Source organism: Mustela nivalis (assembly GCF_964662115.1).
Source record: "Mustela nivalis genome assembly, chromosome: 6".
Classification (NCBI taxonomy): domain Eukaryota; kingdom Metazoa; phylum Chordata; class Mammalia; order Carnivora; family Mustelidae; genus Mustela; species Mustela nivalis.
Window position 1 is genome coordinate 107162307 of NC_139025.1, and position 27103 is coordinate 107189409.

The 27103-nt window shown below is 48.1% G+C and overlaps 1 protein-coding gene across 4 annotated transcripts in view; it reads left to right on the plus strand.

Moving 5' to 3' along the window:
• The window catches only part of MYO1E (myosin IE), a 196502-nt gene that overhangs the window by 160092 nt on the left and 9307 nt on the right, over positions 1 to 27103 (plus strand). For all 4 annotated transcript variants that reach the window (XM_082733712.1, XM_082733713.1, XM_082733714.1 and 1 more), the window contains 8 exons: positions 4747 to 4891; positions 8303 to 8417; positions 8667 to 8836; positions 8920 to 9065; positions 16753 to 16899; positions 17719 to 17876; positions 18946 to 19038; positions 21549 to 21750. In XM_082733712.1, the coding sequence (XP_082589838.1) occupies positions 4747 to 4891; positions 8303 to 8417; positions 8667 to 8836; positions 8920 to 9065; positions 16753 to 16899; positions 17719 to 17876; positions 18946 to 19038; positions 21549 to 21750 (1176 nt within the window). The remainder of the gene's footprint in view (positions 1 to 4746; positions 4892 to 8302; positions 8418 to 8666; positions 8837 to 8919; positions 9066 to 16752; positions 16900 to 17718; positions 17877 to 18945; positions 19039 to 21548; positions 21751 to 27103) is intronic.

A 27103-nucleotide genomic window follows, 5' to 3' on the forward strand; every position in this document is an offset into this window, starting at 1 on the left:
AACTGAGATGTGAATTACCAAAGACTACTCTCCTTTAAACAGATCGAGAACACAAGCTAGAATGGGATTTCTCAACCTTAGCTATTGACATTTGGGACTGGTTGAGCCTTTGTCATGGGGGCCATCCTGTGTGATGGAATGCTACTCTCTGTCCCTCCCGAGCTGTGACAACCATAAGTGTATCCAGATATTGCTTCCTGTCCCCTGCTGGGGGTGGGGGTAAAGCCACTTGAGAACCCCGGCTTAGTTAATCATTGAAGTCTTAGCCAAACTGCATGTCTTTGACAAATACCCCTTTTTAATTAAGAGGGAAAAAAATTAAATACAGGAAACAGTGAATGAAAAATATTTCCTCCATCTTTTCCCTAACTCAGAAGGGCCTGCCTTCTAATTCCAAAGCATTCATAATTTTATCCTCCTTCAGTAGTTTTTCCTGTATTTAAAAACTCTTTAATCTTCAAAGTCTCTCCAATTGACATTACTATTAAAAACTAATTTGATGTTTTAAAAAATTTAAACGTGGGGTTTTCTTGTGGATGTTTTGTTGTTCGGTTGTTTGGTTTTTGGGGAAATGGATTCTGAAAGACCTTGGGCCTTCCATATTACTTAAAATCAGACAAGCCTTTGGGATGCCTGGATGGCTCAGTTGATTGAGCCTCTGATGCTTGATCTCAGCTCAGGTCATGATCCAAGGGTCATAAGTTCAAATCCTGCATTGGGCTCCATGCTGAGCATGGAGCCTACTTTAAAAAAAAAAAGGACAAGCCAACAGACTTAAACTCCATAAGCAATGCCATGAGCCTCCACACTGGGGAGAGCAGGCTGTGTTACAGGTTTGCCGCAGCTCTGTAAATGAGCTGTAAAATGACCTGGTTTGGTGATAACATCCGGGACCTCAGTCAAGTATGTCAAGTGCCACCCTGGCCCCATGCATGGGACTTTCTTCCCTGACTGACACAGAGTTAACCTGTAGTGAATCTCTGTTGGCCCCTTTATGCTGAGGGACTTTGACTGAAGCGATTCTGTCCTTGGCTGTCTCCCCTCTGGTGCTCCTGCTGTGGGCTTTTCCATTCAGAAGAGACAGATGGACAGCCCTGTCTTAAACAGAGCAACCCTTTTTCATGTCCTATATCTTTTGATTTGAGAATCCTAGGAGAGTAATAAAAAGAGAGTTCAGAAGAAAATTTGTTTCTCAATAAAAAGTACTCAAAAAATGGCTAGCAGGCCATCTGTGTCCATGGGCAGGGACTGTTTCTCAAGAGACGGTGCTGCTTTCCATAAGGTGTGTGAGTCCGAGATCCTGGTCTTGCCGGATAGGGCCAAAGCGTGCCACGGTCTGTCTCATCTGAGATCCTCTGTGAGTAGCTGAACCGTGTGGTACCTTTATTCTCCTCAGAACTGAGAAAAAAGGCTTTGTTTACAAAGTGGCTTTCTAGATGCCTGCAGAAAGCCTGCGAAGTGAGAAAATAACAATCTGCAGGAAAGGGATGCATTAATACCCACTATGACTGCCCGTGGGCCCGCCTCCTACACCGCTCCCAGGGAAGGCAGCCCACAGGTCTAAACAGAGCGGTAGTTCTCACACAGCCTAGAGCTTAGAAAAATAGGCTTAGCCAATGGGAAATGGCCTTTGTGTGTGTTCATTTCCTCCCTGAAAAATGCTTTATGTTTATCAAAACCATCCCTCTTGACTTTGAATTGGAGACTAAAAATCAAAAAGATGGCTTAATATCCCCACCAGTGGGCCATGTGCTCTTGAAGTAAGTCCTGCCCTGCCTTCAGAAGGAACACCCTATTCACCACCCTCAACACAACATTCGTATCTTTAGAATGTGTCAAAAAGCTATTAGAAATGGCAGTCACTTTGACTCTCAGCTTGGGAAAATAACTATAGATTCTTAGAAAACAATTTTTCAAGAATAACTGTAGATTCTTAGAAAACAATTTTTCAAGCCCCTTACTGTGGCTGGAAATAAGCCCAAACGTGGGATCTGATTCTTAGGAAGGAAAATCTGATAGCAATATAAGAGTTTTCTAAAATCGTTCTTATGGCAACAACATATTTCCCTTGACCTTGACCCAGCCTCTCAGAATGTGGAGTGGGGGGGAAAGACACATTTGTGAGGAAAGTCAGTCCATACCCTGGGCAAGCGAGAAGAAAGCACAGAAGGCTCAGGAAAGCATGGGGTGTCCAGAGTATCCTAAGAGCTGTCCAGACTTTTGTGTCCTTGGATGTCAGAAACAACCTCAACTCCTGTGCGGGCGCTGGGGTCAGGGCTCCATTTCCTCGGAGGAGGAAACATTGATCGGTCATCTGAGATATCAAGGAGCCCATGACCCGCCAGTCCGAGGGAAGAGGACAGCCAACGCACAGGCCTTGAGATGAAATTTTGGCATAGTTGGGTCTTAAATGGAAAATGCCTGATGAGAGGAATGTAAGCTATGATCGGCATCTCTCCAAAACTGGGGACTTCCTTAGTGGGAGAGCCTTATACGAGAATTGGGTGCTGGTCTCTGCAATGAATACAAAAGGAGGTGAGGAGGGCACATCAGGCGTCCTGGCAGCTAGGGAGCCGTAGCCGTCGTGGTCTGTGGTCACGGGGCCCTGGGAATGCCATGCAAACCTCACGTCTCCCCTAGACCTGAACTGTTAGAAGCCTTGCCTTGTCAGCTAAAGGGAGAGAAAGTCTCTGCAAAACAACTTCCGTACTATAAAAAAAAAATGAAATGCAAAATGCAGTGTCATTTTAATGGGGGTGGGCGTGTGTGAATTGCAAAGAGCTGCCCGTTCGCGGTTGCTCGATACATACTTGCCTTTAGAATTTTGATTCCGTGGAGCCAGCCAGAATTGTACTCTTAGAAACTTGTGACCTTGGAGGCCTGGCTTTCTTCTTTCTCTCCCGTAGCCTGCATGGCTTTCTCTCCTTCATCCATTTAGCTTGCCAGTACATTCCCGCTTGTTCGGCGGGTCCCCCGTGGCGTCTAGAAAGGTTCTGCTCTCCCGTCATTTATGTGTGGCTTCATTTGTTGGACTTCATTATACCGCACACGAAATGTATTCATGCAAATGTGTGGCTTCAGCTAGGTATTTTCATTTTTAAGTTTTTCATCTCTAAATAGGGAGTAGGAGGGTTTGCTTCTCTGAGACATTGAAGACGTTATCAAGCAAGATGTGAAGATTTGGGAGGGTCCCTAGAATCACCTTGTCCCAGCTAACTAACGCTAAGGGTAATAACCTGATTTTGTCCTCTTAGTGAGCTCTGGATGCCGAAGGCATGGCAGCTCTTCTTTTCAAGATTACTTTTTTCCTTCTCCCTTCAATGCCATAAGTCAGTCTAGTCCTGGTAGTAGCTTCTGGAAACAAAGGGCCTGACTTCTCTGGAGGACTGGAACCCATTCACTGCCTCTGTTCTAGCTGTGCCTATGCAAAGGCCATGCCTCCAACTTCCCTTCCACACTCCTTTCTGATTTCTGTCCCCCTCCCCCTCTCACCCCTGCCTTTCTTTCCTTCCTTCCACCTTAAGTCTGCGGAACCTGCCATATCTGACATCCCGTAACGCTTCTGTTGCTAGTGTGTCAGCGTTTCGCGTAATTACAGTGTTTGTAGCACAGATGTGTAGTAGACTGTATGGTCTTTAAAAGAAGTACATACACATCACCACCTCATGGCTTATATGTAGTGTGGTGGTAGGGGTGAGGTGGGGGTTCACATCTCAGCTCTGACAGTTACTAGCTAAGTAGCCGTGGGTGGGTCTCTATCTGCCTCTGTTTCCTACTCTGCAAAGTGGAATGACCAACTGAATCCGGTGGCTGTGAGAATAAAATGAGATCATCCAGCTAAAGCACCAAGAACGACACGTCATGCAGACAGAACAGCCCATAGTTGTTGGCCATTTTCTGTTGGCTCTGACCGCCAAGCCCGGATGTTGGGGAAGGTGCTCGATGTGTGGTATGAACTACACGGGTGCCTTCAAGGAGGAGGCGTAATGAATTAAGTACAAACGTAAATATAATTACAAACTGTAATAGGTTTTCTGAAGGAAAAATAGTATTTTCTGTGAGAGAGACGAGCAGGGCAGGGGGGATTTTTTGCTTGAGTAGTCCAAAAAGACTTCTCTGGAATTGTCACTGAAGGGGAGGGTCCCTGCACTAGAAACAGCCACGGGAGGCATTTTTAGAATGACACAGCCTGGTTGAGGGAACAGCATGGGCCAGGCTCTGGGGAGGGAGAGTTTAGCGTGTGTGAAGAAGAGGCCATCCTCCCAGGAACACGGTGAGTAGGAGAGAACGGAGAGAGAAGAGCCAAGGACCGCGTGACCAGGGCCTTGGGACTCGAGATGCACAGGATTCCAGAGATGGAAGTGTATCCTTAGGAATCACCACTGCTTACGGGGAGCTTTCTGAAACACTTCCCATGAACTGTTTAAGGCCGCGGAAGAGATGGGAGAAACCACTACTGAGAAAACAATGTTTGATTTTGCCTGAAGATTGTCACTGGCCACCTTCTGCAGTGCTATTTTTAGATGGTGGTAGAAAGGAAAAGCAGATTTTCACCAGGGTGTTAGCATGGAAACGGTCGGCTGGGCCGTGGGTAGGAGGGATCTCGGAAACGGGAACACCAGACCTGCTGGCGTCTCACGGCTGTGGAGACCCGCCCCTCAGCCCTAGAACAGAGGTGAGCGGGTCTCCAGGACTCTGCGTAGTCCCATCCGGGTGTGACCCTTCTCTCCCTGCCTGTCCTCTCAGGTACGCCATCCTGACCAAAGCCACCTGGCCCTCATGGAGAGGGGACGAGAAACAAGGGGTCCTCCACTTGCTGCATTCCGTCAACATGGACAGTGACCAGTTCCAGCTGGGGAAGAGCAAAGTGTTCATCAAAGCCCCCGAGTCTGTGAGTGTGCGACTGCCCCCCCCCCACCCTGGTCGTTTCCTCAGGGCCGCCTCTCCCCCCCACAGCACCTCTCCTGCCCCTCTCTGCACAGGGATGGCTGCATTCGCCCCCTTCTCCCCCTTTGTCCGTGCCTTCGGTGTCCTCACCCCTGCTCCCAGTCTCTCCCTAGGTCATTCCCCACATCCCTGCTCCTTGTAGCCCTCAGCGTGCGCAGCAGGTTTAAGAAGTCGTGGAGTAGTTTCTCTTCTTTCTCATTGTTTCTCTCATCCATCCTCTTGAGGTGATAGGCCATTGTGTACCCAGAGCCTTGTACAGAACATGGCTCATAGCAGGTGCCCACCAGTTACTTAGAGTGTCCAACAGTGTCTAAGCTGAAAGGGACTTATTGGTCCCACACAGGAGGCTTGGGTAAACTTACATCCTTGCCTGGGCGACACCGGTCAGGTTATGCCACATGGACGTAGGCTTCCTCCTTGCAGGCAGCACAGAGCTCGCAGTGGGGAGTCTCAAGACTTTATCTTGAAAACCCTGAGGGAGTCTGGAAAGAACTTTGAGGAGACAAGGAGGAGTAGAACTCTCTGGGTTCGTGGAACAGAAATATTTGGCATCAAACATGCATTTTACGATTCACAAACATAATTAGACCTCCACAGATTCATTGGAGGAACTTCTTTCTCTTTCCTGATGGGGAGGTGGTCACTTTGAGCCTCATGAACGTCTGTAGGAAGTTCTCCGTTCCTAAGCTAAGTTCCTTGGAGTAGAACCCATCAGTTCTTCTGCCCAGTTAGCTCTGGGACCAGGGAATGAAGTCATTACTTCTTAAAAATGGAGAAACTTCTGGAACTGAGTTTAAGCATCATCATTTCCTGAGGTTCCTTGAACAATCACAAGACTCCATTTCAAGAGTCTGTAGTGAAGTTGGCAAAATTAATGATCAGATCAAACGGAAATAACATGAGAACTGGCAATGTTGGTGATAGTGGAAACACTCAAACTTGAGGCAAATCCTGGTCTTGCCGTGAGTTCTCTCTTTTACAATGGGCCCCACGGCCGCTGTTCTGCCGCAGAGGATCAGCCGGAGACCGAGAAATGATAACGGCTGTAACTGAATGGCTTTAAGAACCATAAAAATTATTAAATAAATAAGAGGCACACATCAGTAGAACCCGTTTATGAGAAGTTTGTGGTAGCATTTTCCACTTTGAGTTATTTGTAGCTTCACAGCGATTTCATTTCCAAATATAAAATGAAAATGTTGTGTCATACACCATTAAGCAACCCACAGAGCAGTTCCTGTTCTTTCTAAAATGGGATGGAGTGATTTATCAGTACAATGCAGAACTCCTCTGTTGTTTTATACCCGCTCTTACTTTTTTGTCTTGCTAAATTTTCACATATAATTAGAACAGCCTCAATATTTTTCAGACTTTTTTTTTTCTGCTGTAGTTGAACTGTGGGTTTTACTTCCAAAGTCAAGGTTTATTTTGGGTGTGCTTTTCCTTGTCTTCCTCCTAAATGTTTTATCACCATCACCTGATTCTTCTTTTCCCATCTTTTTATGCACACACGCACACACTCACCTTCACCAATAATCTCCCCCCTCCCCCGTCACTCGTCCATCTGCATTGAGCCCTGACATTGCAAACACTTCTACAAAAACTGGTTTTTAAAAATCGACCTTTATGGTTTTGTCCTGACTTTTATAGTAAATGCGCTGACTATACAAAATAACCCATTTGCTCTAAGAACCCACATTAGACATCAGACACCAAAAGGTTTGGTTTTGCTTATTTGTTACATATGTCCATGATTTGGGGTTTATTTTTCTCTCTTTGTTTTCCTTTTTTTTTCTTGAACCTCCCTCTAATCCCCTTGACTTGTGGAAAAAAACCTAAGACCCAGCTGATCTTTGATAATCTATAGGAAGTTGGGAATTGGTTGCCTCCTGCTTTCTGAGTCACAAGTGTATTTTCTGTGACACTCCCAAAATAGTTCTGGAAAAGAAGAAAACAAGGCTTACTCAGAAACCCAACATTCAAGATAAGAAAGACCAACGAATATTCTTCAAACAAGCAACCTCAGAGCTCAGATTTTAAACATTCTAAGCAAATGTGCAACTGAGTCTTCCTTTTGTTTTTCGAAATCCACTCCTCATGCCTGTTGTTAATGGTGCTGAAGGCTGTGGAATGAAGCAGTGCCTTCCCTTTGAAGTTTGAGATGTTGTTTTTGCACAGCTGGGACTGTGAAAAGCAGAAGCTGAATGACAGGAAGGGACAGATGTGGCTCCTGAGTATAGACCCAGATAAATGGAGGCAACAAATCAAGGCTGGCTGCCTTCAAACTGAATTCACTTGTTTACTTCTGGAATATTTCTGCACTGACTTGTCATCTTTACTTGTGTTCATTGGTACCTCTTATTTGTTTCCTAGAGAGTCATGAAACTCCCTTCCTAGGTGAACGAGAAAGTTTCCCACCATTTCAAGAGTGGCTCCAAAGGCAGATTTGCAGAGAAAGACTCGCATGTCAAAGTGAGGAAGAGCCTGGCAGGGCATGGAAGACCCTTGATTCACTTTCCAGACCCTCCCAGATAACAGAAATATGTGGCTGGTGTTGTCGTTGATGAGCCAAATGAAATAAGGTGTTCTGGGATATAAATCTAGAAGGATTCCCGAGCCACAGTGGGCACTCGGCACCTCACAGCTGTTTGCGCTCGTCTTCGTTGTTCCGGAGCTCCGCCGAGGGGTGTGGGGAGGTCAGGATCATCCAAATGGCTCACGTCTCAGGACCTGCCAGTGTCTGATACGGGCCCTTAAGCCGTGAACCGACGTCTGTTCGTTGCGCATCTGCAGTCCAGCTCCAGTAGCTCTGGTGGTTATGCTCGGGCCCAGTGAGTCCTTGGAGACTGTGTGCAGTGGGACATGTGTACTTCATGGAACTGAAAGTAGGGCAGGCCTCCCTCCACAGCAGCACGAGCTCTGCTCCGATAGAAGCTGGAAACTCTGTGAAGAGGCTACACACAGTCGCAAACAGCCGCCACCTCTGACCCGTTTCGCCTGGCCCGCTGCTCTCCTCTTGCCATCAAGACCGAGAGCCAGTGGATAAATGCTGAGTCCCTCATTTGATGCGCACAGGTTATGGGCAAGGCAGGCATTATCAAGGCCTGACTGACCTTCAAGATATGGCTGTTTTCCATTCGGTTTTCTTTTGTTAAGCGAATAAAATAGAGATAAAGATGTCCCAGTGATTCTAAAGAGTATGCCCTAGGAACAAAGTTTTCATGTGTGTTCATGAGTCTGAGAAGCCGCTTCCCAGGTTATGTCCTTGACTAACCTGAGTGTCCCTGAGATAACCAAAGAAAGTGACGTTCAGGTCTTGTGAGTTGGCTCACGTTTGCCCTCTCTACGTTCACAGCTATTTCTTCTAGAAGAAATGAGAGAGAGAAAGTATGATGGGTACGCGCGTGTGATACAGAAGTCGTGGAGGAAATTTGTGGCCCGGAAGAAATACGTCCAAATGAGAGAAGAAGGTATTTTAGTCGTTTGTGGGTTGGTTTTGTTGTTTTGTTTGTTGTTTTTGTTTTTTTCTATGCATTTAGCAAATCTCAAGAATAATTTTGAGCTTAGATGAAGTTATAGGTTCACTTTACTCTGTGTATAATGTCATGCGTTAAAAACCTTGCGTTCGTGTGGAATTTCTCTGTGTTTTTCCACACAATTTTCCTCCTCTTTCCGGAGGACTGACCCTCCCATCTTCTCTGTCCTTTCGGTTAATACAGCCTCAGACCTCCTGTTGAACAAGAAGGAGAGAAGGAGAAACAGTATTAACAGGAACTTCATCGGGGATTACATCGGGATGGACGACCACCCAGAACTCCAGCAGTTTGTGGGGAAGAGGGAGAAGATAGATTTTGCAGACACAGTGACCAAGTACGACAGGAGGTTCAAGGTACGCACTGACCGCAGGCCAGCATGGGGAACGTTGCCACTGTGACACATCTGTCCACCTCCCTAAATCACCTCTCCTTACAGGGTGTCAAGCGAGACTTGCTTCTGACTCCAAAGTGCTTGTACTTAATTGGACGAGAGAAGGTCAAACAGGGTCCAGACAAAGGCCTGGTGAAGGAAGTGCTGAAGCGGAGAATCGAGATGGAGAGGGTCTTGTCCGTGTCCCTCAGGTGAGTGGCAAGTGTCGGAGGCACAGGGCTGCCTGACCCTCCTCATCACTGCCATCTGCAGTCGTAGCCGGGAGAAAGGCCTGGCCAGGTCCCCCAGTTGTGAAAATCGTGGTGAAAAGAACTGAGTGTCCTATTTTGCCCTGAGAAGACCGGACCTTCAAAGCGTCTCAAAAATGAGATTCCAAGAAATGACCTTCTGGTCAGCTGCACTAATCAAGGGGTACGCAGATCTCTTGTTCTTCGCAAATGTGAGAGAAAAACCTGATATTGAAAACTGAGTATAACTGTTCTGACTAAAGTGGGGCCAAGGGACCAGAGGCCTATTCCCAAGCCCTCCTCACCCATGTTGGAGGTCTGACCCTCTTCACACCAAAGGCCCAAGCAGAGATGGCCAGCCACCCATCAGTATTGCTTTTTAGTTGGTTGTGACTATGGGTTGCCCTGGGAGGGAAGTGTCTTTGGACTCCTGAGGTCCCTTTTTGCCTGTTCGTGCATGGAGAGTGTACAAATGGTCTCCACAGTCTGTAGCCTCAGAGTCCTTACCAAATGCTCCCTTGAGCCCCAGGTTCACAGGCAGGGGCTCTGGCTCTTCCTGTCAGCACTTGGGCTTTCTTTTGACGGAGGGGCTTGTATGTGTGAGGAGACTTCGCTAAATCCTCCCAGGCTCAGATCTCCCAGACGAAGGTCCGTCTGATGAGAGGAAATCCTCCAGCCCACAGAAGGCTGAGAAGAGAGGAAGAAAACCTCCTTCGGGCTCGGTAGTTTCCCCCTTGAGTTGTGTCCCTGGAACCTCTGAGGAGATTGTTGCTTCTGTCATTCCACACAGGGAATGGCGTGTGGGCGCCATTGCACTGAACGTGGTGATGTTCTGGTTGCTTATGAACACGTCCTCTGGAATTGGGACACCTCTCCACCCTTATTCCACAGAGAAGACAAAACTGCCACTCTCGGGGAAAACGTCCGGGTTTTGGGTGCTCAGGCCTCCAACCTACCAGACTGGAAATCCTGGCTCCGGTGTATAATCCAAAACAGATTTCAGGTTGTGTCCATTCTTGCCTGAGTCACTGGTTTCTGATTCTCTCTGTTCTCGATTCTCCTGATAAAGGAAAAGCCAGGTGGTGCGTGAGATTAAATGTTTAAAACCTTTCAGTTGAGGATGTGATGAAACTTCTAAGCAGACGAGTCCATCCACTGCCTTTCTGCAGTGCCCTGTCAGGTGGGCCTCGCTGCCCTGCGTGTTGAGGAAGAGCTCTAGGCGTCGTCCTGTCTCTCAGAAGGTCTTCCTGAGCATTCAGCTCACCAGCTGGTGGGTCACAGCCTGAGCTGGCCACACTTCCTGGCTAGCTGGGCTCTGAGGCCACCCTTGTTGCTCCAGGAACCCAACTGGAAGCTTCTTGTTTCCTTGCATAGGGACCATGCCTACACCTGGGCAGACGGGGTCAGCCGAAACACGCTACGTGTTCCTGAGCTATGTCTGAACGCCAAGGGATCTTAGCTCCGGGACGTATATGCTCGTTACTCTGAGAGGGATTATTACTCTTCCTGTTATTACTGCTCAGGCCTGTCTTTAGCCTTCAGACCACTCAGGCGGTGCTTGATCATAAGTAATCATATGTCTACGTTTGTATCAGCCACTTTGACACTATCTTTTTTGTCTAGTCCTTGAGATTTATCAAGGTGTGTGGGATCTCCCCCACTCAGATTTTTTCCTTTCTTCTTGTCTTCTCTCACAGCCTCTGGAGATCGTGGCTCTTGGTAAAGCCACCTTCCTCTGCCTTCTCTTGAGTATTCGTGGTCTAGACCTTTGCTCCCTATGGCCTTCCCTTATTAGAGGATATAATAAAATGAGGTACTCAGCCTAAAAGTTGTTCTGGCTCTCCGGAAAGAAAAAAGAGTCTGAGTCATTGTAACTTGTGATCTGTGCATGTTACAGTTACTGAACCTCACACTCACCAAATTTAACTGTTCCCTCATTTCCTTCATCCACTGGGTTAGGCCAGTAATCTAAACCAAGTGAGGAATGTAACCAGATGTGCAGAATCAAACCCAGAGGCGGAATTGATTGTGGTACCAGACCACCAAACGTGAGTGTGCGTGCGCGCACGTGCTCAAAATATTTCAGTACTGGTATAGAAAAGGATTTTTTTTTTTAAGATTGTATTTATTTATTTGACAGAGAGAAACACAGCAAGAGAGGGAACACAGCAAGAGGAGTAGGACAGGGAGAAGCAGGCTTCCCGCCGAGCAGGAAGCCCAATGTAGGGCTCAATCCCAGGACCCCGGATCATGACCTGAGCCAAAGGCAGACGCCTAACAACTGAGCCACCCAGGTGCCCCTAGAAAAGGATTTTAACAGTTTTAATTCCGCAAAAAAGTTGTATCATGTATATGTTAGCTGAAGGCAGGCTTAGTGCTTGACTGCTGGCTGGAATGATCACCCAGTGGCTTCGTCTAATGAGGACCATCGAGGTGCCCAGAAGCTCCGTCTTCTGGCCCACTTCTAACTCTTATGACCCCTGTGAAAGCAGAATGGGCTCGCAGCTCCCAATCCAACCAACCAGCCATGCCAGAACAACCAAGTGACAGTTTGGGAAATGAGAGCATGACTATTTAATACGAAGGCCTAGTGTTGATTTCTTGAGGTGTGATCATGGCACGGTGGTTATTTTTGTCTAAGGAGGCTTTGTCTGGGCTGCCTGGGTGGCTCAGTCGGTAGAGCATGCAACTCTTGATCTCAGGGTTGTGAGTTCAAGCCCCATAGTGGGTGTAGAGACTACTTAAAAATAAAACCTTAAAAATGAAAATAATAAAAAGGCATTGCCTTTTTTTGATATACAGTGAAATATTTAAGGATAAAATATAATATTTACGGGACGCCTGGGTGGCTCAGTTGGTTAAGCAGCTGCCTTCCGCTCAGGTCATGATCCCAGCGTCCTGGGATCGAGTCCCACATCGGGCTCCTTGCTCAGCAGGGAGCCTGCTTCTCCCTCTGCCTCTGCCTGCCATTCTATCTGCCTGTACTCACTCTCTCTCCCTCTCTCTGACGAATAAATAAAATCTTAAAAAAATATATATATATAATATTTACATTTTGCTCTTATGTTGCCTAGTTTGTGCATGGAAGTAGGGGTAGTGGGTGTTTAGACAAATGTGATTGTGGATTGATAATTGAAACCTCTAATGTATGGAGGTTAACTCTGCTGTTCTACTTTTTAAAAATATTGGAGGGCTCCTGGGTGGCTCAGTGGGTTAAAGCCTCTGCCTTCAGCTCAGTTCCTGATCTCAGGGTCCTGGGATCAAGCCCCGCATCAGGCTCTATGCTCAGCAGGGAGCCTGCTTCCCTCTCTCTCTCTGCCTGCCTCTCTGCCTGCTTGTGATCTCTCTCTGTCAAATAAGTAAAATCTTAAAAAAAAAAAAATTAGAAGCTTTCCATAATAAGTTTTTTCTAATCCTCTGGTGACAAATTTTTTACCTTTTACAAATAGACTGAAATATATCTAATCAAGTTATCACTGAAAACTTTTTTTAAAGATTTTATTTATTTATTTGATAGAGATCATAAGTAGGCAGAGAGGCAGGCAGAGAGAGAGGAGGGGAAGCAGGCTCCCTGCTGAGCAGAGAGCCCGATGCGGGGCTTGATCCCAGGACCCTGAGACCATGACCTGAGCGGAAGGCAGAGGCTTCAAACCACTGAGCCACCCAGGCACCCCTATCATTGAAATTTTTTAAAAAACTTTTAGTTAAAGAAAATATAGGATAGGCGCAAAAGCTAAGGGAAAGATGAAGACCACCGTTTCTCAAAGAGACTCCAGGATACTTTGAAAAGGAAAAAATCCTGTCTCAATGAAACTTCAGTCAAACACTGCCTGCATTTCTGCCTTCATGGGAGAGCTGGTAAGAATATTGGGATGGCGCTGCCTGGATGGCTCAGTCATTAAGCATCTGCCTTCGGCTCAGGTCATGATCCCAGGGTTCTGGGATCGAACCCTATATCAGGCTCCCTGCTCAACAGAGAGACTGCTTCTCCCTCTGCCTCTGCCTGCCTCTGCCTTTCCTTTTAAAAATTAAAAAGGAAATCAGGGATGGCACAGCAACATATAGTTGAGACACTGCTTTCTGGGGTTTGGGGTATCTGCTCATGAAGGCTGATGACTGTCAGTTTTTGAAGGATCCTTCAGGAGCTGCTTCTTGACCATGTGCTCAGCTGGCTTCCCTCTTACTGAGAAACTTAAGTTTGCTGGAACAGTGGCTCCAGGTGTACGAGCCTGTGTTCTTTGCTCTCACATTGTAGGTGATGAGATAGATACCCTCATGTCTCCTACTTGGGGTTCTGTCCGGTGAGGCTTCTAACGGTCCTTGTCATTCCCGTAGCGGACCGCCAGAAGCCCGAGACCCCAAAGTACGAGGGGTCAGTAGATTTTCCAACACTTACATGCAATAGGAAAAGCAGCCTGCAAGAGAACCTTGGGCAGATGTTCCCCTCGTCACAGGATTCTCGCCCAGGATGCTTCCCTGCCTCGTTGCCTAAACTTGGCAACAAGAGCAGCCTGCTTCACTGCTACTCCGCTGACCTGAATATTCCTGAAATCCTGACTTGATGTCACCTTTGATCTTTGGGAACCTGCACGCTGTCAACATTTTTGGACTGACGACTTACCTTCTGTCCAGCTCTGGATTCGAAGGTGAATGAGAACACAGTCGCTGTCTCAAGGAGCTCCCCATCATTCTGGAAGTGGGAGCAGGCATCTGAGTAACCAGGATACTCCTGGGATATGAAAGGCAGGAATGAACCTTCTCACCTCCTTCCTTGGGGCGCCTGTGTTGTGGCCTGACACAGTGTGTATCTACAATCTCAGAGAAATCAAGTGGGACCCAGGCTGGTGCCATTGGTTTCTCTGAATGGTAGAATTCTGGGTAAGGTTTATTTTCTTCTTTAACCACCTCTGTACTGTCCCGTTTGCTAAAAGAAACATATTTCATAATTAGGAAGAAAATTGTATAAAGATTTAAGTCAAGGCAGGGCTGGCCTAGGAAACTGCCTTTTCAGCTTAAAGAGAAAAAAAAAAACAAAACTCCTTTAAGTCTTTACTCAGTGTTTTGTAACTAATGTTTTTGTGAAAAAGATATTGGTTAAGGGAGTGAAACAAGATTTTCTAGTGTAGTCAGCAGTACAACAATAAGCCACAAAGATGAGGGATAAAAATGGAGTAGAGAGCCAAACCAGGGACTAGTAAAGGATCTTTCAACACGGGATACTACATCAAACATCTGTAAGAAATTGTAGCTTGAGCATATGAACAAGTCAGGGGTGAGGTCCAAAGATAAGTCTGAGTTTTTAGAACAAATAAATGTAAAAGCTTTGTTTTCAGACCCTGGAGCAAAGGCTGAGGAGAGGCAAGTGAGCTGAAACTCTGGCCTGGCCGAGGACGGTTACACAGACTCCCATGCCTGGTCAGCGGAGAGACAGGATTTTGAATGTGACAGTTGAAGTCAAACTGTCCAAACACTTTCTTGTTTCCAGACTTCTGGGCTAATGGACCCTGAAGTTTTGGCCTGCTTGCTTTTTTTTTTTCTTTATGGTCATGAAACTCCTAATCTGAATACGTTGAGCCTGTCAAGGTTACTTGCACTCGGTTCCCTTAGCCCTGTTGAATAAGCACTGCCCCACCCAAAGTACAGCCCGGCAAACAGACACATCCAGACACACATCCAGCAGCGCCCTGCGACGAGCAACTGAAACAGGAGTCTGGTTCCTCAGCCCACACCGAGAAAGGTGGGGCTTCTGGTTTTACTCTCTCCCGATTACATGCACTTCCTTCCTCATGCACTAGTCTCCCCCCTGGGCCAGGATGCGGGGATGCTTGGATTTTATTTCATTCATTCCAAATGACTTCTAGGTCTGTATCTTTGTTTGGAGGTCTGCGGTGCTAGATCTGAAGTGATTAAGTCAATCCCAGAGTTTTCACCTAGCGGTAAGGGAACGGTGGCTACACCCTCTGAGGTGCATTCTCCCAGACTTTTAAGAATAAAGACTCCATTTCCTAGTTGGGAAAAGTTTATGAACAAGGAGGTATAGTCGAGATGGTGAGCTGTCCTGCAAGACCTTGTCTTTCCATGGGAGGAGCAGACAGCTGACCTGAAGACTGCATTTCCCAGGCTTCCTTATGAGCTGGGGCAACCATGTGACATAGTGCTGGCCAATGGGGTGGGAGCAGAAGTGACTTGTACAACTTCCTGGCCGTACCTGGGAAAGGAAAGTGTAGATGCCTGGCTCCCAGTTGCTGTAACACAGTCACGTTGGCCCTGAATTGCGTTTGCACCTGCTGTTGAGTAACAAGAGATAAAAACACAGTTGCCTCTGTCTGCCCAAAGAAGACCTCCCTGGTCCACCCCAGCCTTGGCATATTCATGGGACTAAACAGAGAGACCACAGGAGTTACAGTTTGAATGGATCAGAGTCTACGTGGAAGAAGAATCCTTTGTCTCCAAGCTTCTCCGCATCCTTGTCCACCATACTTGCCTTCCTGTCTGCCTTTGTGACAGCACGGTCATCTACTGGTGCCCTGGTACCAGGGGCCCCATGAGCAGGCACAGCTCCTGTGTGATACAGTCCCGCCTTGGTTATTAAAAAGAAAAAAAAAACATGTTGGCATTTCCTGCACTTGGGGGAATTAAAATGTTACTGAGGCCAGCTCATTGAAGCAGGTTTACTTTGTTTTTCATACCTGGAAAAACACCATCCCTAATGAAATGTTTCTCAGAAGGTTATCTTGGATATTTGACGGTGGTACTCGGAGGTCATTGTAAGCACGTGTATTATGAAACCTTAGGGGCTGGTGGCCTCCTTCAACTGAGTTATACATCTAATAGCCAGGGAATTAGAAGTCTCAATTATATGTGTGTTGTCATATCCGCAAAGTCTAGGTGGGCCTTTACACGGTGTCTAATCAGCCACCTCTACCACAAAGCATTTTCCCTGGGACTGGGTTTGCCTGAGCCTCTTCCATTCCTCCTGCAGCTCCTTACGGGTCCTCCCTCCCGGCCCGAGTGTGCCCCCCCCAGGCCCACCCTATCCACACATGCAGTTCCCCCAGCGGCTTGCTTGCCGTTGGGCCACATGCCTTGCCCATCTCTGCAGTTCAGTGTTTGTGCGTTCGGCAGCTGATGGAACACCATTTACACAGAGCCCAAACACCCAAAGACTTCCCAGTAAGTGCCTGCAAAGCCTGGGACACCGGTTTCCCTGTTGATAACTGAGCTACAATGCTTCAAGTTAGGATTTAGTATCATAGCTACAACCATATTGTAAACTCTACTAACTGGGCACATCTGTGGGACTGTCCATTTTCAGCCACATACAGTTTGTAAGTTTGGATTTTTACGATCTTAAGAACACAGAAGTTGAATCTGAACGTGGATTCTTTTTTTTTTTTTTAATACAGACTAAGATGTCCTTAAATTACCGCTCTTAAAATCATGTGAGAGATTTATTTTGATTATGCGTTTGATGGGTTATGAACTTACTTCGGAAGCAGATTTCAGCAATTATGTAATTCATTATTGTGTTTTGTTTTAGAGATTTCACTTATGGCAAGACTATAAAAACCTAGTGCTATCTTACAGGGCGTTTAAAAAAGGGAGTAAACAGAAGCACAACTCTGATTAAGTCTTTCCAATGTCTTCTCAGTACTATGCAGGATGACATTTTCATTCTTCATGAGCAAGAGTATGACAGTTTGCTTGAGTCCGTCTTCAAAACTGAATTCTTGAGCCTCTTAGCAAAGCGTTACGAGGAAAAAACCCAGAAGCAACTACCTCTGAAATTTAGCAATACGTAAGTGGGGACCTGGGGCCCAAACTTCTGAGTAAAGCTTGGTTTCCCCACCGGGGTCCAGGCTGAGAGGAGGGGAGGCGTGTGGGGGTGGAGCAGGCTCTGACCGGCTGCTGTGCCTCCACTTCCCCAGCCAGTCCTGGGAGTCTGCCGAAGACAGTCCCCATGGGTCTGCGTTTCTGGGAAGTGATATGGACAGCTACTTAAAATGAGGATTTTCCTGTCATATGGCATAAGAAAATACAAGTGAAAAGAGCAGACTGTGGGGTTGTGTCATGCAGGCATATAGGCAGTGTGAAAAAATAAAAACGGGGTAGTTTTGGAGTTGTGAGTACACTTCCCTTCAATTTGGATTTATTTTGGTTGCTAGCGAAGGGAATTTAATTAAATACTGACCCCTTGCTGTGCCAGGAAGATGTGGGCTTTCTTGTGTCTGGCATCTCTCAGTTCTCCCCCAGCAGGACTGAGGGAAATTGCAGAGGTACAGCGACACATCGTAGGAGGTGTGGCCTGGAAAGCGCCCCCTTTCCGACTGTCCCCTGGGCAGGCGCACCTGAGTTCACCTGGAGTGACGCTGGTACCTGTAATGGGCTGCCTCGCTCACCAGCCGGTTTCTCACAGGCGCCGGGCCCTGCATTCTCCTGCCTCTGGGGTCGGGAATGTTGTCTCCCTCTGACAGCCCCAGGTGGGCTGCCGTCATCCGCGCTGGCCTCGTTCTACCAGACGCTTGCCCGGCAGCAGAAGTCCACGCTGGGGTCCGCGAGTGCCATTTTTCTCACTGTTGTGTTCCTGCCCGTTACCCACAAATGTCCTTTGTCGCAGGCTTGAACTCAAGTTGAAAAAGGAGAACTGGGGTCCCTGGAGTGCAGGGGGCTCCCGGCAAGTGCAGTTCCACCAAGGCTTCGGTGACCTGGCCATCCTCAAGCCCAGTAACAAAGTGCTGCAGGTCAGCATCGGACCGGGGCTGCCCAAGAACTCCCGTAAGTGTCCCCGGGCACCCCCCACCTCGGCTTCCCTCCCCCTGCTTGGCACCAGGCTCGCTTTTCACCCAGTGCTCACGGTGGGTGCACACATCTGCAGGCCAGACCACCACGCGACCCTCCTCCTGCCCCCTGGCCCCGGACCTGACACCCAGTTCCTTCCTTCAGTGTTGATGCCTGGTCAGTTCCTGCTCTTCTTGTTTCCTCGGCCCTTCTCTCTACAAGGAATTCCCTCTGCACCCCTCCTCCAGCTGGATTAATCCTACCTTCCTTTGTATCCTTCCTGAGACCTTATTTATTGGTTTCCTTTGCAATACACATGTCCCGGCACAGATGTCCTCTGCCCCACTCCTGCCCCCATGCCTCCATGTAGCTGCAACTTGTTTTCTAGCTCCTCATGTCTGCGTCGAGGGCATGAGTGTGCTTCCACCCTTCGTGGTGTCTGTGTCATTGGAAGACTAGACTCGAGATCTTGCAGGAAAGGCTCTTGACCCAAGCAGAGGTGGAGTGAGCCCTGAAAAGGGCTGGGACCCGTGACCCGCAGCACTCACGCGTTCAGCCTCTGTGCCGTGTTCGGAATATGAGTGTGAACCTGAAAATGACCCCTCTTTTTCTCTTTTAAGATTTTTATTTGTTTGAGAGAGAGAGAGCATGCATGAGAGGAGGGAGGGCCAAAGGGAGAAGCAGACTCCCCACTCAGCAGGGAGCCGGAGGCGGGACTCGATGCTGACACTCCGGGATCCTGACCCTAGCTGAAGGCAGTCGTCCAACCAACTGAGCCATCCAGGCGCCCCCTCCCCCTCCTCTTTCTCTTTTGAAAGCCTACAAAGTTAGAAACACTGTTACAAGGTTGTTTGTAAAGGCATGGTCTCTAACATTTCAAAACCATAGTTCCGTGGACATACCTTCCGGCCCCTCCAGCCCAAGAGCTCCCAAGACAGTCTCTCCACTCCCACCTCCTGCAGATCCGGCCAGAGCCCGGATTCCACACTTCGCTGGAGGTTCCCATAAGCAAACCACTAGCAGAAGCCATAAAACCAACCGGCGGCGCTGATTTTGTTTATTTCAGGTCCCACCAGAAGGAACACCACTCAAAACAGAAGTTACTCCGGTGGGATGCACAATGCCAACTACCCAATGAGAGCTGCTCCTCCCCCTCCAGGTAAGCCGTCTGTGCGCGGTAGAACAGGCGCGCTAATCGGGAACCCCTAACTTTCACAACGTATTTGGGAACGAAACCCAGAAGCAAGGAAGTGCGCACGTATCAGCAGGCCGTGAGCCCTTTCAGTACCAACACAATGGCCCTGCTTGTGACCCCGACATGCAGGAGAAGTATGAGCTCGAGAGGCTGGAGTCAACGATCTGGATTTCATTACCGAGCAGCATTACTCCCTGAGGAAAGGCTTCTTACATCAGTAAGAGAAAAAGGAGTTCCTTGTCCGTGGCAAGCAGAATGTTGTCAGCTTTTCAGTCATAGGATGTGGCTTTTCTGGGCCTGGGAGCCCGTCAGCTGTGACCGCGACACCACTACTGAGTTCCAGCCGAGGATCACAAGGATATTTTGTAAATAGTTGGTACCTTATGAATTAAGCAGAAGATTTTTATTTTTGGTCAGATCGGTTCTAGGACAAGTGGTCTAAACACGGAAGTAGTATCTAAAAGGATTACAAAATGGACACAAAACATTTTTTAGGTCTTATGTTTCCTGTTTCTCATTTTTTATGATAAAACTACTGCGTGCAGGTCAATAACATCCAGACCTGAGTAAATGCAAGATTTCTTGCCTATAAAAACCCATTTAGTGCTTCCCGAGCACTCTCAAAATTTCCAAGATGTTTTTCTATCACTCACCAAATTCAGTCAATCGAGAACTGTCCCCAGAATATTTGGTATTCATAAGCTTAGGTGTCTAGGTCTGAAGGGGTCATCTTAGGACCACACTCACATAACTCAAATCATCTCACACAAGGGAATCCCATTTGTAGCCGTGTCCAGAGGAAGCGGCAAAAAGCATTTCTTTTGTTTCTTGCTCCGTAGTCTCCCTGTTGTGTGCTAAAACACGAACACCCGTGCCTCGCAGTAAGAAAGTAGTTCTCATCTTTTCTGGAGTCCCCATGCTGTCTGGCCCGGATCTCTCCCGGATCTCTCTCTTCCCCTCTGCCTTCACCCTTGAAGAAAATCCAAGCACAAAAGAACATAAGAGAACCAGTGTAGGATTATGTTACTACTTATGTGCTAGCTCTCCTCCCCTGGGCAAGATCCTAGCCAGAAGACCTGGAAAGCTCATTTGCCTCAGCTAGGTTGGCCAAAGTTGCCTTAGACCAAATACCTGACCTTGAGCTTGGCTCCCAACCTCTCTACATGACCATTTCTCCATCAGTAAAATGAAGCAGTTGGACCTGAATCCCTTTTATCAGCCTTTTCTCACACTATCTGTGGTGAAGGAACAAGGTCAGTTGGGTTTTTTTTTTCTCTTTCTTTTCTTATTTCTTTCTTTCTCAACCCATTGCAAAACATACTTTTGTAAGATAAAATAAAAACTACTCGAAGAATAGAATTTTAAAAACAGTCAAATAGAAGCCCAAATTTCTTATTGGATTCAAATGACATGAAATATCTGTGAAACTGCTGTGAATGTTTCTGAGTGCTTAATTTCTGAACTTATTGAGGGCAAGTGGTCCATCCGTGGACCTCTCACTTGGAGTATCACAGCCATTAGAGCACGCCCCTCTCCTTGACAACCTTGGCAGCAAGTAGGGGCTCACCAGGCTCCTTGTGTCCTTAAGGAAGAAACTGACATACTGACAGGTCACAGATCTTGCTCAAGGTCAACAGAGCCAATGGAGGCAGAGCCAAACTTGACTGGCTAGTGTTTCTTATAAACTAGGGCCATCCCGTCTGTACCAAAGAGTTCTTAAATTCATTTGGAAGAGGTTTTGTGGTCGGTTCACCAAAATGTGCCTTGGGGAGTCTTGTTCTCCTTCATTCTTGCCCAGATCTGTCAGTGGGAGAGGAGATAAGAGAGCAGAGTCCATATACACAATGACATGATGATGCCCCTTTCAGCCTGGGCCTGTGGCTTGGAGCCCATCACCATATTCCGTTACTTACCAGATCATGTGAGCTTGACTAGGAACAGGTGTCTGGCTAAGAGAGCTTGCCCTGTCTGTACTGATGCAACCAGCGGCCACATTTCCCCTGCCTGTGTGGAGTGCTCCCTCTACCTCCCATAGGCGGCTCCTGCAGAGGACACCTAAGGCTGACCCCTTGAAAATGGATGTCCAGCTGTTTAAAGAGCTGCCTGCCAACTCTCTTAAATCCTAACGTCATAATTCTTAGATCAACGAATGTGCCTGCCGACACGTGGCAAGCTTACCTTTCCTTGCATGGGGGCTTTGACACCCTGAACATCTGGTTGTTCTAATGTCAGGTTCAACAAGCATGTGTGAGTGTCTGCTGTGTTCCAGCCACTGGCTCGGCACCTTACGATGTATTAGCTCGATTCCTCACGATTTATTGGTAGTCATGCCCTCTGTATTTTCAGATGGGAAAACAGAGGGCAAGAGAAGCTAAGTAGCTTGCTCTTGGCTAAGAGATGGAAGGAATTTGGAGAGCCTTTTCGCAGAAGATCAGAAATGGACGCGTTGTTTTCTCTCCTTCTCCTGTCTTTAGGTTACCATCAGAATGGAGTCCTCAAAAACCAGTTTCTGCCACATCCCCATGCTGCTGGCAACCAGAGGTTAAATCAGAAAAGTCTCTACACCTCCATGGCCCGACCACCCTTGCCACGACAGCAGTCCACCGGCTCAGACCGAGTGTCTCAGACGCCGGAGAGCTTGGATTTCCTGAAGGTCCCAGACCAGGGTGCTGCCGGGTAAGCGTCCCACCTCCCCTAGACGACTCTGGCAACCTCTCTCTCCCTTGATCACAACAAGGTCCGGGGATTTCTTTGGGCAGTCTCTGAATGCTTCTACGGTTGTTTTCCACCTGCCTGTTTTAATCCAGGAGCCAAGGCCAAGGCCATGGGGCTTGTGGTAGATATTTCTGGAAGTACAGCCAGGTTGATAGACATAGTTTCTTCTCTGGAGACGGCTTACTGTGAACCTCAGAAGAGGGTCCCCTTCAGCCCTGAGACTCTGTGACCTGTCTTGTTGTCTGGCGGGGCTGAGGAATGATGGGGTTTTGATCTCCGTGCAGGCAGTGGCATAAGCCCTGCAGCTCAGGGCGCCCTTAGAAACTGAAGGATGACATCCCAGCCTTCTTTAAGGTATGGATGTTCTTATGCATACAGATCTTCAGGGCCTCAAAATGAGAGCCTGTCTGCCTTTCTAGAACTGAAAGTGAAGACTGGTAAAAAGAAACCCAGGGTTTTTAGCTGGAGTAAGGAAAGACTTCTGGAGCTCTATATTGATCTCCCAAGGAGTCCTTGGTGTGGAAAGGGGATTAGACACGTCCTGCGGAGTCACTGGGCATAAGACAGGCCAACTTTAAGACAAGTCAGTGAACTCTGCCAAGAGGTTGATTTTGACATCAGTGAACAAAGGAGCATTCTAGAAGCCCAAAGGTGAACTGCCTGGGCTGTAAGGAGTGCCTTGTCCCTGGAAGTGTTCAGGCACAGGGTAGATGGAAATAACCAGGCAGAAATACTGTAGAGTGATGTTGTCAGACACCAGATCAGGGCGAGCATCTTAGCTCAATCCCTGTTAACCCCTCCAGCACTGGACCTGCTGCGTCCGCTCTGTGAGCTCCGTCTTCCTCATCCAGGCCCTGGTGTGCTACCACCAGGCCAGCAGGTTGTTGGGAGGACCAGAAAGAACGTTCATAAAATGCCTGGCAGTGTACTGGACGTGTAAGGGGCTGCTCGGTCAGCCGTGGCTTGACGATGGTGATGGCGGTGACGGTGATAACAACCGTTACCTCATGGTGGTTGAACTTGTGACTTGGAAGGTTTCATCCCACCCCCCATGATCCTCAGTGGCAGAGTAGTTTTCCCCGCTAAACCCCAGAATGGGCCTGCTCCAGGCCCCTCTTCCCCGCCCTGGGGCCCGCCTCCATTTTCCATTCTCTCCTTGTCTTTAGGATGATGAGGTTTCGTGTCTGGTCAGGAGACATGCGTATGACATAGAGCTGTGCCGGGAGAGAAACAACAGCTCCTCCCATCCCCTCCTAGGCCCCGTTACAGGATGTTTTTCCTGCCTTGTCAGCTTCCTTCGAAAAGACCACGAAGCTCTTATGAAAGTAACCACACTCTCCTGGGGTTCCTTTCCCGCCGGCTAGTCTCACCTCATTTGGGCTCCAGATACGAAAGCAACTCAGTTTTTACTCATGGCTATCTGTAGAGGGGCTGTAGCCCTTCGCTGGGTCTCTCCCCACTTACCGCCACGCTTGTGTAGACAAGCTGCTCCCCACTGGCTCCAGGGATCACGGCCTACCTGACTGGGGCGTGGTCGAAAGCAGTAGTTCTCCGACTCTAAGGTACGCAGAATCACCTGGAGAATTTCCTGGCCCACTTCCAGAGTGTCTGGTTTAGCAGGTCCGGAATGGTACCCAAGAATTCCCATTTCTACCAAGTTCTCAGATGCTGTTGCTGCTGATCCAGGGACCACATTTTGAAAACCGCTCATCTGAAGGCATCTGTTGTCTCATTGATAAAGCCAGGAATGATGCTGTGTACAAGTGAATTCAAAGGGTGCTGTCGAGGTGCTAGGATTTTTAGTCCATAACCCAGACCTATGCTCTCCGGAAGGATGGACATGTGAAAATAGTCCAGCAGCCCTTCCTGGGCCAGGGTTGATGTCCCCACGTAGGCAGGGGATGAAAATCCATCAACAAAATGCACCAAATCTCTTAGCTCTGTCTGTTAGCTTCCTACTTGCTTTCGCTTTGGCAAGCAAGACCATCTTTCCAGCCCTGCTTTGCAAGTTACAGACTTGCACACCAGCCAACTGGGAGCATCTGTCAGCCAAAAGCAGGCAATTTAGGAACACTGTGTCTTAACTGAGGCTGCTCCCTTCCAGCCCTCGGCTGCCTGGCTCCCCATTTAAGTCTCGTCACGCCCTTTGCCACCTCTGGGTCTCAGCATACGTGATGGCATATCAGGCGTATGTGACATTGGCTTGGCAATGGCCGTGAGGCTGGAGGGGAGGGCACCTTTGCACCCGTCTATCAGGAAGGAGGCTGTTCCTGGCCTCCTGTGGTACGTGTCCTCTTGCCCGGCGCACTCCGCCCCGGTAGCTACAAGAATCCCAGCCAGCCTCTCCTTTGCACCCTGAGATCTGCCGTGATGCCAACATTCCTTGAAAAATCACATGCCGGTCAAAGGGCTGAGCTGCTTCTTCGGATTTCGTTTCTAAAACACATGAAGGGAAAATTAAAATAATTTCTAATGTGATCAGAGACCTTATACGGGCGTGAGACACATGCCCGAGGCATTTTGGGAGTCGTGGGGTCGGCTGCCTTTAACAGCTGCTCTTTGCCAAGAAAACACGAGTTGCGTTCATTTCACAGCAGCCTGTTGGAGCAAGCAGCAGACTCTGGGATCCCAAATCTTTCCACAAACACGAACGCTGCTGTATACATCACAGCTCCAAGCAGTGACCTTGAACGTGCCAATTCATTAAAAACCAGATAATGGTGGTCTTTCTCTGCTTGGGTGTTCACACTCTTGGGCTTATCTTCCTTTTCCCTCTCCCGCCCCCGGTGCACTTTTCTGTATGGATGCATTTAGCATAAGCAATCATTTCTTTTGGATCATGTAATGTGGATAAAATCAAATGGTGTAATTAGCACCTCGAGTTAATTCCGGAAAGTCTCGGTCAGTTTATTTTAGGTTCAGCCAGGTTTTCTGGAGGGAGCACAAAGCCTTCACTAAATCACCATCCTAACTGGGTTCTTTCCCCTTGCCTTGCCGTGTTTGTGACACGGGAGCTATTCTTGGTGGCATCCTCATTGTCACTGGCTGAGGAGACAGAGAGAGGAGGTATCCTGCAGTCTCTCAGCATACCTTTTGAAATGTCTGGTGCAGGTTCTAGATCTTTCCTGACCCTCAGGAAAGACAACAGGTTAAGCAAGAGTCATGCAAACAATTCACTCATCACCCTTTGCCCTGACTTCCCAGGAACACTGTCTTTTTGGTTGGCCTCTTTAATCCCGTGGGCCATTTCATGAGAGGGCAACTTCACGAAATTTCGAGATACCCCAGAGAAGCCGAAAAATATTGAAAGTGCTCAGAGCTGGGGCTTCTGGCCATGCCACAAAGAGGAGGGACCGATAGAAAAATTCAAATGCTGCCTGTGTGTCTCTTGACAAGATTCTCCTAATGGGGTCATATTTTCAAGGGGCTTAAAATTTCCAACAAGTGTCCAATAGCAATATTTCTCAACCCACAATCTACAGGAGCAGCAGCCGTATCCTGGCCCCGGCAGACATGAGGCTTAGGAATTCCTGGCATTCATTCCCACATTTCCAGTAATGTTTATAGATTCAACCTTTTGGAACCGAGTATATTTAAAAGAGCCAATGAAATAAAATGCCATTATTTTCCTTCTTGGAATTTCAAGACATAAATCTCACATCTGCAGAACAAAGGGGTGATACTAGAAAGCTTAATCTCAGCTCACCCTGGGATCAGCTAGGTACACCCAGCTGCCCCAGAGGTGTGGGAGCAGCGGAGATGCCCATAGAAGGTGGCCTGATGGTGTGCAGAGAGCACAGGAGTCACAGCTGCAGGGACGGACTGGGTGTCGGTCCCTGATTTCAAGTGTTTGTCCTTCACGGATTCAGGCATCAGATATTCACGGAGCCCCATGCCTGCTCTGGGCCACACGTTGGACACACCAGTCGCTTCCCTCATCACTAGCTGTGTCCCTTCCTGTTTGTCATGGCGTCTTTTCACACCTTGGGGTCCTCACCTGTGTCGTAAGGATAATAATCTCAGTTAAAGCCCACTCCTCAGGGTGTCTTGAAGACGAAGTAAGGGCTTTGCAAACGACACGTGTTGCACACCTTGAAAGTTGATGTGTGTTGGCTTTATTACTGTTGTCCAGGTGCTATGGTCTTACCGGTAAATACTCCTGTTCTACCAGGACTGAAAGGCGGCTTTACTCTTAGGAACTCAGATCTCTGGACTCCATGCGGGTGGAAGCCTCAGGCATTGCAGGCTTTGGGCCAGAGTTGGGGAGGCGTTCTTGTTAAACATCCTTTGCTCCTTTCCCGGTGACAGCTCGCGTCCTACGGGCAGTGACAGGCCTTACCAGAGGAGAGCAAAGGCACAAACACTCAATTGCAGATAGCCTTGTCCTCACTGACGTCATCTGGGGCTTTGCTCTCTTGTGAGACTGGGCAGCTGTCCATAAGGGTTCAGCTGTGGGTCGGCAGCCTGAGGTCTCCGGGCAGAGGCCCCCCTCACCGGTCTTCCCCAGTCAGGAACAAGGGGCTTGTCCCGTGGTGCGGTGCGTGCACAGCAACTTGGATGGGAGGCGCTTGAGGACTCTGGAAACCTTGTGGGGTGGTTTAGGATGGACTGCACCCGAGGTCTGGTGCCCTCCTCCGAAGAACGACGTGCTGCGAAAACAAGTTGCTGTAGTTCACCTTCCCTGTGTGCCTGTTTTCCTCATGGGGAAGAGATATGCCCACATGGTAAGGATGGGTCAAGTCGCCGCAGGGAAACCCGATTACATTGCACCGAAGTTACCCAGAAGGAAACTGAATGGGCTCGGTGATGGTGATGGGGAGTTTCAGAACTCAGCATTAATATGTATAGAGTGCAAAATAACTTAGGGAGGTTCTGGAATTCTTGCCCCAACCCCCAGGATCCCCATGAAAGAATTGCTTTTGTAACAGTCTTCAGTCACATAAAGCTTATTAGGAGGGCCCGTGTCCTAAGACACCAGAGGTACCAGAACAATCTAACTCCTACCTGTGTGTTAACGAAACCAGTTCAGGCAAGATGCGTGTAGACCAGTGAACGGGCCACCACGACCGAGTGGGGACAGCAGCGTGCTGGTGTGGCTTTCTGGAGATAAAAGGGCCAGAGTTGGGGCACCTGAGTGGCTCAGTGGGTTAAAGCCTCTGCCTTTGGCTCAGGTCATGATCTCAGGGTCCTTGGATCGAGCCCCGCATCGGGCTCTCTGCTCAGCAGGGAGCCTGCTTCTCTGTCAAATAAATAAATAAAATCTTAAAAAAAATAATAAAAAATAAAAAAAGGTCAGAGTTGGGAAGAGATGTGT